At 53.4% G+C, this 15,913-nt stretch overlaps 3 protein-coding genes across 3 annotated transcripts; 2 read left to right on the top strand and 1 right to left on the bottom strand.

Annotated features, from left to right (window-relative positions):
* Positions 1-36: 36 nt before the first annotated feature.
* On the top strand, positions 37-1,427 carry ATG18 (autophagy protein; the record flags this gene model as incomplete). Its single annotated transcript, XM_051441394.1, has 4 exons — positions 37-82; positions 134-288; positions 337-496; positions 541-1,427. The coding sequence occupies 4 exons, from the start codon at positions 37-39 to the stop codon at positions 1,425-1,427; spliced, it is 1,248 nt and encodes a 415-aa protein (XP_051307565.1).
* Positions 1,428-2,015: 588 nt separating this feature from the next.
* J4E86_000820 (uncharacterized protein) lies at positions 2,016-3,230 on the top strand (the record flags this gene model as incomplete). Its single annotated transcript, XM_051441393.1, has 2 exons — positions 2,016-2,205; positions 2,263-3,230. 2 exons carry the CDS (start codon positions 2,016-2,018, stop codon positions 3,228-3,230), a joined length of 1,158 nt encoding a protein of 385 aa, XP_051307564.1.
* A 9,104-nt stretch (positions 3,231-12,334) lies between these two features.
* J4E86_000819 (uncharacterized protein) lies at positions 12,335-15,500 on the bottom strand (the record flags this gene model as incomplete). The annotated part of the gene is made up of 13 exons (XM_051441392.1): positions 12,335-12,757; positions 13,071-13,134; positions 13,184-13,218; positions 13,537-13,611; positions 13,668-13,695; positions 13,747-13,762; positions 13,843-13,862; positions 13,914-13,942; positions 13,997-14,055; positions 14,107-14,360; positions 14,409-15,131; positions 15,212-15,346; positions 15,400-15,500. The coding sequence occupies 13 exons, from the start codon at positions 15,498-15,500 to the stop codon at positions 12,335-12,337; spliced, it is 1,962 nt and encodes a 653-aa protein (XP_051307563.1).
* Positions 15,501-15,913: the final 413 nt, after the last annotated feature.

The raw sequence follows: 15,913 nt of genomic DNA, 5'->3' as shown, positions 1-15,913 counted from the left end.
CACCCGGAACCACGCAGCCAACGCCAGACTCCAGCGATGAATTTCGTAACCTTCAACCAGGACCACAGCCATCTAGGCGTCGGTATGCGCCCTGTCTGCTACCCGCCCAATATATACTAACCTAATCGCACAGGCACGCCCAATGGCTACCGCATATACACCACCGACCCGTTTAACAAGCAGTCCGAGTCGCGCGAGGGAGATGTCTCCAGCCTCGAGATGCTCTTCTCCACGTCGCTGGTAGCCCTCACGCTGTCGCCACGCGTGCTGCGCATACAAAACACCAAGGTTCGTCGGACAGGCGACTCTGGCCAGGCACGCACTGACAAGCACAAGAGGCACTCGACCATATGTGAGATGACATTCCGGACGGCCATCCTCGCCATGCGCATGAACAGGAAACGCATCGTCGTCGTGCTCGAGTCGGAACTCTACATCTACGATATAAGCAACCTGCAGATGCTCAAGACGGAGAAGACGTCGCCTAATCCTAATGGTACGTCGCAAGAAGCAGCACTTCACACATACTGACTGGCATAGCGATATGCGCTCTCTCAGCATCGTCCGAGAACAACTACCTTGTGTATCCGCTACCCACCAAAGCCGCACCCGCTACCTTCCAGCCGCCTTCGCACGCGCCGCCCAAAGCCGATCACATCGCACCCACAAGCGGAGAAGTCCTTATATACGATGCTACGAAGATGGAGGCAGTCAACGTGATTGAGGCGCACAACTCTCCACTCTCTTGCATTGCGCTGAACAGCGATGGTACCCTGCTAGCGACGGCATCGGAAAAGGGCACCATCATCCGCGTCTTCTCCATACCCGATGCGCAGAAGCTGTACCAGTTCCGGAGAGGCTCCATCCCGGCCAGGATATACAGCATGTCTTTCAACTCGACATCGACCTTGCTTAGTGTATCGTCGGCGACCGAGACTGTCCACATCTTCCGCTTAGGAGCGCCCAACAGCAGAAGTAATAGCGTATCTTCTGGGCCTAGCAAGCCCATGGGCGCGTCCCATGCACGTAGCGGAAGTCGAACGAGCCAAGAGACAGCGGATGAATTCGGTGCCAGCATAGCAGATGTATCGACTCCGGAGCGGAAACCCATCAATCCCACTTTTGGGAGCTTGATTCGACGCACATCGCAGACCGTTGGAAAGTCCTTCGCCGCTACCGTCGGCGGATACTTACCCAGCGCTGTAGCAGAGATCTGGGAGCCCTCGCGCGACTTTGCGTGGGTCAAGATACCACGCTCTCCGACAAGCTCTTCCACGGGACCTGTGAGGAATGTGGTAGCGCTGAATAATAACGGTCCTCAGGTTATGGTAGTTACCAGTGAAGGCAACTACTATGTGTTCAACGTGGACTTGGAGAAGGGAGGCGAGGGTACACTGTACAAACAGTACTCGTATGTTGTCCGTTAGTGTACTGCCTTTTGATACCTGCTAACGTTGACTGCAGCCTTCTTGAACCGAACGAACTCGCAGCAAGCAACTCACAGGATTTGCCGGAATAGATATCCCACCACATGGCCCGATGCACTTTCCTTTAAGCCTCTTATTCTTCTTCTTGCATTGCCTCTGGCGTATTTGGTCCCACATTATTCCCCACGGGTTGGCGCACATGCCTTTGGAGTAGCACGATAGTCTTGATTTACGCATAGGTGCATACTGAGCATTCCCATGGCTCGGCAATATTACTTGCTTTTTGCGGAAACTTTGATCTCGACAGTGATGTCATGCAAGTAGTACAGTAGAGAGATTATCGAATCTGGCGCTTGCATCGTGCATGAACAGATATCGTGCATTGCTCTAGCGCGTTCCCGTGCCCCGCCCACGCGTCATTGGCCGCTGCCTGAACTCCAACCATAGTGCATTTATTTCCATCGGCCTTGAAACTTCTTCACACCACTACGCTTCTATAAACCATACACGAGCTATAACTACCTTCACGAATCCCTTCATCCACTCCGCGAAACTTCGACGACTACAACGCACCCGGGATCCGTAAAGATGGTACACCAGAATACTTCGGGCAACCCGCTAAGCTCGGGTTCGCTCGCGCTGTTCATGGCAACGTCGCTACCAAAAGGCGAATCTTCACAGCTCAAGAATGGCACCGCAGCCGTCGCACTAGCAGTACACGCCGGCATGCTTGCTGTTGGCTTCCGCCTGATCGGGCTGGGCGAAGACGAGCGCATAGGTAAGCACCCATCTCATTCACCCTTACCTTTACACGTCATAACTCGGGAACTTATAGAAGCGCACGCAGACGCCGAAAACCCAGAGTCGTTACCGAAGGAATGGAATGCGTCATCCTCATACGCTTTCAGATACGCCCACGCGCAATCAGCCATGGAGTACCTCGTCAAGGTCAATAGGTTGGGAGGCAAAGCTGTCGTATACGCTCTCGCGCTCGGCGATGACAAGACCACACATTTCGAAGTCACGACCAAGGACTACATATCCGAATCACAATTACCATTCAGCGTGTCTGAAGATATATCAACGGAGCAGGTGTCGGAGAAGGTGCAAGAACTGTTCATCTCGCCAGGCAGGCTGAACGACCTCGGCTCGCTCCTCAAGATATCTGTCATACAGAAGCTGGCACCCGGGCTGAACAAGCCAGGCTACGAGGAGGGCAACACCGACCGGGAGCGCACCCCTACAGCGGATCGGCAAGAACCACAACGAGGGGGACCCGCAAACCCACGGCAGCCCCCCACCGAACCGGAGCCCGCACGACCATACCCTTTCAACGATCCTCTCGCCGCACAGCCAGGCTCGGGGCGGCATCTACCAGAACCCATACCTGGCTTTGACGACGAGTTGGGCATGAACAGACAGCCCGGTCGCATGCCCGGTAACAACCCCATCAACATTGGGCATGACGATTTATATCCACAGGGTCTCGGACCTAATGATCCCCTTCGGCCACACCTAGCAGGAGGGCTGCCACGACCCGGCGGTTTTGGCGGCGGCGGGATGCATCCCACCTTCGATGATCCGCTGTTTCGCGGTCAAGGCGGACAGGGTGGATATGATCCCAGAGCACCTCCGGGGGCGCGTTACGACCCTCTAGGACCAGGCGATCCACTCAGAGAGGACAGAGGGAGAGGTCCTATGTTCCCAGGCGGGGGCGGCTTTGGAGGGCCTGGTGGTTTCGGCGGAGCAGGTGGACGACCGCCGAATCCATTCGGTGGCTTTGGTGATGGAGACTTCATCTAAGCACCCAACAAAAGATTGGCGACTGGCAGAAGCGATAGGTGAAGAAGAGAGGACGAACAATTCACGAATGACGATTAACACGGCAGTATGATACGGCGTAGTAGTTGACGTGCATGCGGCACAGGCAGGGCAGTGCTGCACCGCCTCAACACTGCATCTCGGTGCTTGCGCAGGTACGATATGTAGATGAACATGTATTATATTTAGAACGACATACGTCAATACCCATCATGACAGTTCCATATCGAAGTCTTTCTGATTGTTCATGCGATCAGCGAAACCCATCGAGCGTCAGTGCTGGGGCTTAGATTCCTCACCCACTTCAAGATACCAACGATGAATGCAGGCGAAGCAAGACCAGCGCTTCTAACAATACCGATGCCTGGACTCATGCGCCCTTCATCGAAGTAAAGTTTGAGTGGACAGGCGTCTCCCAGACGATATTCTAGCCTTGGGATCCCAGCCGCCAGCAGAAGTTTCGCAAATGCCTCAAGGCATTCCGGTGAGCATCGTCACTGACTCTCGCTGCCTGGCAATAACTCAGCTTCTGCCGAATACCAAGCGGAGGTGTATGTGATGAGGTAGAGTCACTTGGCCGTAAGATATGCCTGCCAGTACCTGAAGTCAAGGTTTCCATGACCAACGAAACATCCATTGGTATCTGCAAGGCATGCTATAATCGTGTCTAGACTGTGGTGTAACACGTTACGCATGAAAGATATAGTGTATCATCACGGAATGGTCCTTCACTGTACAGCTGCAAGGAGCCTGGGTGTTGTGATTGGAAGCAACGAGACCTCTCGCTTGTACCGGGCCGCCACTGTGCAGGCCCTGGTCGTTCGAAAAGCTACCTCACCGTCATCAAAGACAGAGATTCAGGCGGTGAAGCATGCTCTCGCAGTGATGGCTGGTCTCGGTCACTCTGGCCTTTCGCTTGTCACGAACTCACATGTTACATTCTAATCTTGCTATGCAGTCAGTGCAGTAGTCTAACCCGCTGGATACTTCCAAGGCTCCTGTCTGCATGACAGAAGCACATCGTACCAGAAGCAGGCTCCTGCGTAAAGCTAGGAAACCCCATGTACAAGGAACGAGATACGTAGGTGGTTATGTTGTTTCACCGCACAATCTATGTCTTTTGGGGAAGAAGAGGCGAATCAAGCTACTACCTGCCTACTCCTTAGCTCCTCCCAAAGTCCTATACACATGGGCGAGCTTTTTGATGGTGTCTGAGAGCTTGATTAGGGAATAAGAGACGAGCTTCACGTCATGGCACTACCAGCCGTCTGCTAGTCACCTTAGTTTTGCGCCGACACAGACTCGCGACGCGAATGGTGGCTTACTGACTCGCTTTGAACATACAGTGGGAGTATCAACCATGGGCTCACCTTGGCCTATTTACCACATTGTTGCGTCGCACATATACGGCTGAGACCAAAGGATCACCCTGACTGTGGTGGCGACCGACTGTATACTGCCGGTGGCTCTACCAGCGGCTGATGTCTCGTCGATGGTGGCTCATGGTCGACTTAGGCAGCGTCGCAGTACCTACTTTTCTGTATCTAGCATGTTTTCCCCAGTATCAAGCGTCATATGGTGTGATACTGGGAAACAACGTTTGATGTCAAATAGCGTGGGGTCTGAAAGCGCGCTTCCGGCGCACGGGCGTTCGGGGAGCGCGAAGAACGACCTCAGCGATTGACCTGATGTCGCGGGCTGAAGACATGTGCGGTAAAGCTCGTAGCGATAATCGGCGGCGTAGTGTCTGGAGTATTGTCGCACTTTGCGTCAGCCACTGCGGAGAGCTGATGCGTCTTACCTGCTTCCAGAAAGCAGCCTCACCCGTGAGGCACAGAAGCTTACCTTCACATCCTCATGATCCTACGAAGTCTTCTCGACCCATCTCCCCTCTTTTTTCGGCCCTGATTGAATACACTCCGAAAGGCGCCAAGGGCACATCGTCTCGCCCTCCGAGCCAATCAGTAGGAAAAGTGCGAGTACCATGCACAATTGATCTTTACCCACATGGACCGGTCACAGTGACAATCCAGCACGGGAGCAGACAGCCTACAGACATGGGAGATTCGGATGCCGGCATCCTTCTTGCTTGCTGAGGCCTGTCTGCCGTGGGCCGTCGCAGGTCGCGGCGTCTAAGCGCGAACGGCTGAACCGTTGAGAGGGTAAATTTACCGCCATTCGAGACCAGTGTTAGCAAGTATAATCGACTTGTCACTTTCCTGTTTCGCATGTCTCCTGCCTAGACAGGCCAATATGCGTTCACCTATCCCGCTCGAATTATGCAAATATCCATCTTTTTGTCTCATCCCACCGGCCTAAATAGGGCTGAATGCATGGCGGTTGCTGATAACACTGGTGTGATGCCGATCGGCGGGCGGCTGGCGCGTAATCAATGGCCACGAGAAGGCACAGTTCATCACACGTTGTGGCAACGGGCATATGCAGGATGGGGGATGGAGGATGCCATTTCTCAAATCGCAAAGGCGGAGTCGATCCGGGTGTGACCGCTGTCGCATATTTGCTCTTGCCTGAGTTGGATTGTTGGACTGCAGGGTCTTCGTGTTGGTCTCCGTACCTCTCGGCTTCGTTTCGCTGCATTTTTTTATCCACAAGGAACGCTTTGTATAGCTCGGTAAGATTTGTCCTGCAAGAAGCATCCTGCCGGGAGTCGTGGACATGCGCGTGCCGGCGTCGTTGGTCGGAATTTCGTATCGATTGGTGTGACAGCGTGTCTGAGCGCCGAGAGATCGCTACCAGTCTGCTGGATGTGCTGTCATCTGCAATGCAGCTTGCGAGCATCATAGCTCGACATCGCCGTCTAGTCATTTGTGTTTTCGATGCTCGTACGATTTTCAGGCAGGAAGTCAGGGTTGTGCTTCCCCGCAAGCGAGATGAGGAGATCCAGGCTTATCCCCCGCGGAGGGTTCTTGTCTGCGCTCTGTTTGCGTTCATCGTTTGCTATGATCGGGCGGCGCAGCTTCGCGCCCACTAAGTCGACGATCTCGGCGAATCGGCCGTTTGTGGACAGCAAACGCTTGCGGGAGTTTCCAGTTGCCGCACCGATCTGGCTGTGCCTCACCGTTGTGAGATTGCAGAAAGGGGACCGGGGGACGCGGACGATATGCATCTCTCATCATTCTTGTTTGATATTTGAGGCTCAACGACAAGGCTGCTTCTGCAATCGTCGCAAAACACGGGGCTACAATATTGGACGGCATCCTGCCACAGTGCCGAAGCAAGGGAAAGGCCGTAGGTATGCCAAGCGTCCTAACTGTTTGAAGATGGACCCCGAACCCGGCGAGGCTGATTGTGAAGATGAACGGAGATGCCGCCAACATCATTCGCGGACATGCTTAGAGGATTTAGTCCGGCATCGTGAGGGTGATGGTATTCATGAATCAAGCGCTTGGAGTGATACGGACCCTTCGAACACCGCTTCGCGTCGGACCAAGTTATACTTAGACTGCACATATCTCGATACCCCTACCGCGTCTAGTAAATGGCATGTAATCCTCAGAAAAGGGTTTAGCCTCACATTGAGGAATTCTGTCCGGTGTTGAGCAGTTTGTGTTCCACGCGCCCAAGATGTGCGGACTAGCTACGAACAGCATCTAGCTCGCCGCCTTCCTCTTCGATCGTGGATGGCCATCTGTCAAGTCACCAGAGTTACAGTAGGATCACAAGCGTACCTACCTCCTGGTACTCGGTCTGGGTTTTGCATAACATTAGTGTCGCAATACAGTACCACATATAGTTCCAAGGTTCGGCTTGCATCTTGATTTGGTACGCTGTCCGTGCGTTCTTCGATGCCATTGGCCGGGGAAGAAGCATACCGTACCCGAACGTAGTAAACCGTCTTGGGAAATTCGTACGGTTGGTACATATACTTGGAAGAACCCTGATGAGCTTCTAGTGGATACCGGAGATATGTGATATAATTCTCCGTTTCAATTCCCGAGCATGAAGACAGTACGCTGAGCTAACGAAAAAGATCGTGTGGTACAGGTGTGGTTTACCGATGTTCAAAGTGGGCCCTGTATTAAGTGGACAAGTTGATACTGAAGAGTGCAGTCCGAATTTTCTGACCTATGCAAAATACCATGCTTCCAAGGTGAGAACAGCTTCCCTATTGATAGCTCCACTGGTTCTGCAGGGTATTGTGTAGCTTCGACACTCAGGGCCACTGCAAGAGTCAGGCTGGCGCTGTATGTGGGTGGAGACTGTCATAAGCCCTGAGCTGCTCCACTGCAGCCGGCGGATCGATTGAAGCCGTTAGCGCCATACCCCTGCTCGACGCGCGAACAGAATTTGCTGAAGACCGAAGTGGAAAGGGGGGCCTGACCAGCTGTGACCTCACGCACTTTCCAAATGACGAGACGGGCAAGTACAGAAAGTAAGAGTAGAGAAAGAGAGCAAGATTATCCGAGTTCGTCTTCTCATTTTCAAACTATGTCATACCTTCACACGAAGCGTATGTGCGGGCTGAAAGCACCCACCATTCGACGTTGTTTTTAGCTGCACTGCACACACCTCTAGCGAGGCGGCGTCTATCGCGGACTGTGGACGCGGCACCAGACATCGCTAGCAGGGGTTTTGCGGCTCGCGCGGGCAGCGGAAGCATCGCGGCAACTCCAGGTTTTTTAACGCCTTACCGATCGACTCGGAACCTAGAAGCGCCGTCTAGCGCTTTGGGGAACGCGATTCGCACAACATAGCGCCAGGAAATGTGCGTGCATGGCAACCGCGTGGTGTTGCGTCCAGTATGTATCCAGTGCCATGTGTGTGGTTTTCCAGTAACCTGTACCAAGGTTTGCAACGTCAGATTGCACGAACAGCATTCGGCTGTCTTCTATGTGGTATCGCAATAAGCAGGGACACAGATGACTATGGATTTTGACGTCGCTGGGGTTTCTTCCACGGAGGCGGAATCTCTTCTTGCCACTAGGCTGCGAGACTGCACCGGCGTGATCGTCAGCCAGCCTAGCAGGTAATGTGTGCCATGAGCGGCAGTGTCAAACCACGTTCCTCTTACCCATATAATGCGTGGACTTCTGGCGTTGTCACAACGGAACGTCCAATCAGCTACATGGGTCGGTCAGTGCTCGGCCATGAAACGCTCCTTCGTAGGATTGTTTCGAGAACTTGGTCCCCGTGATCTTCTCCGTATGACCCATGTAAACCACGCATATTGGGTCTCGCTTTATGTTCTACAAACTTGCCAACCGATGCACCTTCCTTCCCGTAAATTTGGTGCGGCTGGTCGCATGGTAGATTGCTGACTGCTTAGATTACACGTGGATCTTCCGGTCAGCTCACTGCAGGAACACGGCGGGTGCGCGGCACAATTGGTCGTTCATTGTTGAGTTCAAGCGATAAATTCTGCGTTGCTGTGTGGGCTAAGCATATTCGAGCACTGCAGTGGGCGAGACTCGATGCAGTGGTACAACAGGCTGGTACTCGTCAGTGACAACCCATTTTTGGACCGGGCGGAAACAGGCTTGGCCTTTCTCATGATGTTATTGGGTTGATGAGTTGACCAATGGAGGATGAAGCGATGCTCGTATAGGTATGCCGTCAATCTCCAGCAATACATGCAGACTGTATAGTCTAGGTGGAGGTGATTGCAAAGATATGCCAATGTTGCAATGGCCCAAACTGCGACCCGACTGATGTGCATTGCAGCAGGATGTCTCAGTCGAGATGGCCCTGTCCGGCCCGGCACAGGTGACTTTTTCCTTTATTTCGCGGCATGGAGCATGGAGGCCGAGCGATGATGGCTAGCCATAATGGGGTGAGAAGGTCCCGTCCCGTCGCATATGAGGGCTGTCACTCGCATAGGACGAGCGTCACCTGAGTGGCGCCTGGGGCAGAACGTCTGTCGCACGATCCTTTCCTCTTTGATTTGATGTCGTCATGCACAGTTCGTTGTGTCGAGCAAGACGCTGATCGCATCGCCTGTATCCGTGCGGAGGAGGGGAAGGATGTTAGGGGCCAAAACAACGTGCAGCTGCTGGCTGGCTCAGACCCAGAATCCCGGGTTAGGCAGCAAAGGTCGCCGTTATTGCGACGGGCCTGGGTTGAAGGGTAAGCGAAAAGAGACGCGTCGAAACGAGCACGGCCAGATTGGGGAGGTCGTTGGGGGATCGTGGTGGGAGAGAGCTTGGCGGCCGTGACGTATGGGGCCTAGCGCGCTCGAGGGCTGCAACCAACGAGCCGACGTGGCTCGAGCCAGATAAGACAAGGCCACACGGCCAAACATTAAGCGCCCATCACAACGCTACGCGACTAGTCTCTGGAGTACACGGACAGGGAGCAGAGACAAGTTCCGGGATTGATTTGCGATGTGGGTCGGCAGCGATGCGTGATGTGGTGGGAACGCTCCAGCTTAGCATGAGCAGCATCCGTCCACTGACCTTGTTCCTACAGCTGCCCCAGACTAGTTTCCGACTGAAATCACAGGTAATATAGCCCGCGAAAGAGCATGCTGCGTCTAATTAGTAGCATCGTGGGTCCGTCCGCAAGCTATCTCACCGTGCCACCTCCCCAGCGTATCGTTGGCCAGTTAGATGCGGCCTGCGTGAATTCGCTCACATCGAGGGCGCTTAATATGCACCATACCTGCAACACTTCACAAACAGCCCACATCCATGTAGACTTGATCTGACAAGGGTCGCGCTTCGTGGCTTGCGGTAGTGGTCCCCGGCGTATCCCCGCCTAAGGTGGGTCGTACAAAAAGACGTTGTGGACAGTGCCGGCTTATTGCAGCCAGTCTCCTTGGATCGATCTAGGTGGCGTCCTTCCAGCCTCCTAGACTGCTAGGGTACCATGCTAGAGGAGCTGGTCATGATTTGAGTTTTGTACATTGCAGAGGTTTCATGGTGTAGTGTGAACGAGCGTGATCATATTCGCCTAGTAAACAAGAGGGGCCGTTATGCGATGAAGCAGGGCAACCTTACCACGTAACTACGGATTTTCTATAGCTCTCACATTCTTTGGAGTGCACTAAAACGCCATTGTTGCAAATTTCCACCCACGCAATGTAAAGAAAACCTTGAAACAAGACAGCGACATAATTTGCTACGACCCGTAGTGGAATCTTCCACTGAACGAACTGCTTCTGACGTGTCTCCCTGTGCTCCATGTATCAAGTGCTGGTGCAGGACAGCCCTCGCTGATCGATGAAGAGTCATGTAGCGGCTGAGTTTGATCTATGCCGTCGATCAGAGTTTTGAACGCGTGAAAGCTACGCCATCGGCATTCACTTGGGTGCGGCGACTGCATCCATCTTCCTCGTGTCTGAGAAGTTGTTAGCAAGATGAAATGAACACACAATCAGGTTACTACTGACCTGCTAAGCGTGTCTTTACGAGGAAAGGTTGCAGGGCACCTTGCACACTTCCAAGGTCTGTCATTCGTGTGCACGCTCTGGTTGTGGCGAGCCAGATCTGTCTTGCGCACAAAGTGTTTATCGCACTGAGGGTGTGGGCAAACATTCGGCTTCTTTCGCTCGGCCGCATGTGTAAGCATGTGCTGGTTGAGGTTGTATTTTCTGGCAAAACCCCTGTCGGTGCAAATCAGGCAGTGGTAGGTAGCATTGGCGGGATCAGTGTGCCTGCGGTTGCGTGCTCGTTTTGCGATGGCAGTTCGAGGAGCTCGTGCAGCCCGAGCTCGTGCATTGGCAGTCCTGATCACTGGCGATGCCCGTACGGGGTTACGGTTGCTGTAGTTGTATACCGGTCCCGAGCCGTATCCAGGCATAGCTGGTGATGGATACGCACTCTCGTAGGAGTACATGTGTGTGCTAAGCCGATCGGGAGCTACTGTGAGTGGTGGATGTCCTGATAAGGACGGACCACCCATAGTGACTGGCACTTCTGTGCCAAACTGGATGCGAGCTGCTGAGTTCCATGCCGGGCCCTCTAACTTGATATCAGAGTAAGACTCAGACTCTGAGCCATCGTGCGAGTAAGCAGCAGACATCGCGCGTTGACTGTACACGCCTGGGGATGTAGGAGGTGAGTCCTGGGAGGAACTCCACGGTACTGGCGAATGAGGGACTGGGTGATCGAAAGCTCCTGACAGATAGGGATCTGCAGTGGCCTCTGCCGAGGTGCCGTTGGGATACTGAGCGCCAACCCAGCCTTCCGATTGTTGGGGCGATGGAGGGAGAGTGTTCAACGAAGGGTGGACTGGATATAAACCAAGACCATGTGTGTAGGGCCGAGGCTCCTGTTGTGTTGGGGAAGGATAGGGTGACTCAAGTAGGGAGCCTGCCCGCGATGTGTGTTGTTGGTAAGGCGAGTTGAAAGGTGGCGTGGGCTGGTCCGCGTACGAGTACATGATGAAAGGATCTCAAAGGGATGAATGTAGTCCACAAGTCTTTGAGGTCAAGTAGGTTGGCGAGGAATGAAGACAGGCAAAGATAGAAATGATGTGGTAGAAGCTGGATGAGGATGCCAACTGCAGGGCGTTCCGGGACGAGTTATATCTGTACGATGCAATGCGCGACTAACTCCAAGGTGGAATTGATTTGTATACTGCGCAAGTGCGTTCTCGGAACCTACGTTAAACAGTGGGCTTTTGAGTGTTAGGCAGATTCTGAAATTATGCTAGACAGGGCAGCATGAACAGAAAGCTCGAGCCGCCTACGCGGCAGGCGCCTGTTAGCTTCATGGGGCTATGAAAGAGTGGCAGGGGGGCGATGGATGCAGCTCGAGACCGGGGTATGTGCAAGTGAACCAGACAGCCGGGTAGCTAGGCCTTAGCGGGCCGAACACAGGCATCCTTGCGCCGACCGGACTTTGAGGCGCAAGAGGAGAGGGCGGTTGTACCCTTGCTCGATGTGCATCCCCATGAAACTGGCCAGTCTGGCAAAGGATGTCCCGCCTGTATCTGACGTTGATCGTTCATTCATGTGTCACCCCATTGCCGTTACCAAAGTGAGACACCAACACATCAACTCCATACACGGTTGTTTGAGTAGCTCTTGGGATAGACAGATAAGATCAACTTGAATTTTAACCGGATTTGCAGCGCTCATCCTTAGCAAAATGTACCTATATGTCCGCGGCTGCAAGCGCCGGCCATCAAGCGACCGATGTGCTCGCTTCGCGCTGCTGCTGGAGCTGCGACACCATCGCAGTAAGTTCTTCAACTTGCGTTGAAAGCTTGAGGACTAGTGCCTTCAAGGGAGCATCGGTTTCTGTAGACCCTGCTCGTGCCTGGGGCTTCTGGGGCTTCCTCGCAAATGAGTTTGGTGCTTCCGCCATCAATAGGCGTGGAGAGTTGACCGGCAACCGAAGAGCCTTTTTTGGTGGGGTTGGTGTCTGCGGTCCGCTGAAAGATGTCACTTTCACATCGAGATTACGGGTATCGGTCAGCTGCTCATAAGCCCAGATTGCAAATACAAGAGGTAGATGCGTGGCCTTGAGCAAGACGATCCGGACGCTCCTGAGTCGCTCGGAGGGGATGACGAGCCGCAACGGTCGAATGACTAGCGGAATGAGATTCTGGAAGCCGGTCAGCCTTGCAAAGTTGAGCACGGCTGTGGATACCACTGCGTTGTGGGTTCGCAGGGATTCACAGCGGCCTTGAGTCGAGAGAGCCTGAGCGCCAGAACAAGGCTTGTCAGTGACGTGACAACGGCAGAGCATCCGCCGACGATGCTTCCTTCACGAGCCGGCCACAAAGCTTTGACTGGTTGGTTCTGAGCGCGTCTTCCACGATGGTCATAGAGGCTGTGTCGATTGGGCGTTGAACGACCCGGCGCTTAATGCCCGCTTTTAACCTCCCCATAATAATAGCACTGAACAACATACTTACCAGTGGAGGCAGAAAGTATGTCAATCGATTCGAGCTTGATGCTTCGAGCACGTATACGGAATAGCTGCATCGTCAGTGCCTGAAGAAAGTTGCCTTGGATCATGCCGACGTACATGAACAAATATTCATCTCGCGCATGATCGAGAACCTGTTCACCGTCAATATCGATCCTTTGGAAAGTAATATAGCCAGAGATGATAAGCTATAGCCGGTTGTTCATGGGGTCAGGGCAGTCAGTGCCTGCGAGAAATCTCCTGTTGCAGTCCCAATGGGGCTGTATCACACCCCCGTAAGACCAACCGGGAGAAATCAAGTGCTAACCCCAATGCGAATGCACTCTGGGGAGACTGCAATGGAGATGAGGCGGTCCAGTCGGGCGTTAACCGTTGTTTTGCGCTTGGCATGCATAGACATGCATGCGATTTGAGGTTGCAAAGCAGTGAGAACCAATAGAAAAGCTCATTACCTTACTCAACGAGTTGCTCAAAAGCGATATGAGGCTTGTAATCAACAAGATGTTTGTCAAAGTGACGAAAACAAGCTAGTGTGTGATCAGCAGGCCGCGATGCGATGCATTCCAAATAGTCAGACTCGTACCATTACAGGAGGTCCGAAGAACGGCGAGCTATGCAGGCATTAGCAAGCCATTGGCACTGTTGATCGAAGGAGTGCATACATCTCTTCGGCGACATCTGCAGGCAGCTATCGTCAGTACTGGTGGACAAGAATCGGTGTATGCCTTCGCTTGGCCGTTGCCTGAGGCTTGACTCACCGAAACCTAGGTAGCTAGAGCTGAGAAGGCATTAGCTGGTATAGCGACAGTAGCGTGATGTTCAGCATTACCCGAAGAAGACCTTGATCAGGATCCAACTCTACGTTGCATGAGTCAGCAGTTGGCACGTCGGTGACCCCGATAGACAACTTGCCATCTGTTTCGCATTGAATCTACTATCTCTAGCCAGCAGTACGAAAGTGGTTAGAAACCCTTTATATCGGTGAGCATTGGCTGCAGCTACTAAAGCATCGGACGCCTTACCCAGGTACAGGATGACTACCAGTGACAGGAATTTGATGAAGTCCTTGGTCATTTCTTTGAGACACGGAATCAGGGTGCCAAAATATCGATTGAGACTCAAGAGAGAGAAGATACGCGGCACGAGGAAGAGAGCCTCTAGTCCGAGTACGTCATAGGCAAGATCGATGGTGGTAGCGTTGGCTGTAGTCAGACCAACAATCCTCATAATGCAGAAGACAAAGCCCACGACGACGATACTGATGTCCCAGGTCCACCTAAAAACGTTAGCTTCCACCAACTCGGTGATGAGAACGCATGCCTACCAAAAGTCCGAGGCATAGAACGAGCTTTGCCCTGCGTCTAACCAATCCGAAAATTCATCGTACGCGAAGCTGGCAATCCACACGTAGAGCAGTATCTCGGGAATGGTTACTCTGGCGTTGTTTCGCTGCACTAGAACTGCATAGTACAGCCCTAAAAATGCCGCAAAAAAGAGTGTCTCGAAAATCTTCAAGTACAATGGAACGCGTAGCCGGGAGAAGGGATCGGCCTGCTTTCGGTTGTACTTTTTGGGCTTCTTCTCTGAGTGTAGACTGAGGGTCTCCCAGAATACGATGTCGCCTTTCCACAAGCCATTTATGATCTTCTGGACTGGTCTCTGAGACAGGAACTTCTTCGCACCAGATACAGTCGCAAGCTCCAATGCACTGAGATTCTCGCATTGTGACATCAGCGATCCGAAGCGAGATCTGGGAGAGTCGCCGTGGCCGAAGTAATCGGTGTTGGATACGGGAAGCAAAGGCGACCGCTCGTCGGCATGTGTGGTGTCGCGTTCGTTCTCGCCCGAGTGGTAGCCGTTCGGTGGGTTGGAGGTGATCGGCGTCGTTGCCGGCGGGAGTTCTACTAGCAGAGACTCGATGATGTCGGCTTCTTTCAGGTTCGTCAAGAATTGCCAGGCTACGAATTCGCATGCATAGCCTCGCGCTTCGTTCACACCAGGCTCGTCGCTGGTTTCCTCCAAGGCAGAGAAATGTCCCTTCAGGGCTCTTCAATATGGTCAGCGCTCTCCACTCATACATGCAATCATCTGGTATTGATGGAAGCGACCTGGGCTGCCTCGACATACAGTAGAGCGGATACGAGGGCAGGGTGGTCGACTTGGGTGGACAGGTATGCGATGAGAGGCTGGACTGCCCGGCCCTCCTGCGATCGACGCAAATCTTCGAAGGTATGTGGCAGCTTGATCTTATGCTCAAAGAACCTACTCTCGCGTTAGGCTACTGGGCAATTGCGCATGCACATGCATTGACTGACTGGCACAGTTTGTCCACCAGGTCTCCGAAGCACTCGTCGCCGGCTATCTCTGGCACGCCCGTCTCGTCTGCAGGCCATCTCGGTGTGGACGGTATCGACATGGTGGGTTCTTATGATAGCTTGCGATTGCCCTGTGCCACTTCCTCCAGTTTTCGCAACATAGAAAGATTCGCGACGCGTTAGGCGCATGGACCTCGGGACCCGCGTCGTCATGGCTCTCTTGGCAGCCACCATCTGTCTCCGCGACTGCAACCTTAGACTTCACTGCAGCATACAGCATGCTCTGAAGCTTTCGTGTGCACGACATGCGACTTTGATCACACATCCTTTCCCTCGTACTAACTCACATGCGAACCGCCGTCTCAGGCAACATGGCGCACGATGCTAATTTCGTCGGCAATCGTCTACGGCTGAGCGCCTTTCTTTCATGTGTGAGAGGGATGCCAGACCGTCCGTCACGTTTCAGACCGCCTATCCAAGATCTGGACGTGGCAGACTCCGCTGCCCCGTTCTC

The sequence above is a fragment of the Alternaria arbusti genome, assembly GCF_024043155.1.
Source record: "Alternaria arbusti strain BMP 1465 chromosome Unknown scaffold_1, whole genome shotgun sequence".
NCBI classification, from domain to species: Eukaryota; Fungi; Ascomycota; class Dothideomycetes; order Pleosporales; family Pleosporaceae; genus Alternaria; species Alternaria arbusti.
The sequence above is the reverse complement of the archived record's forward strand: the minus strand, read 5'-3'. Positions and strand labels throughout refer to the sequence as shown.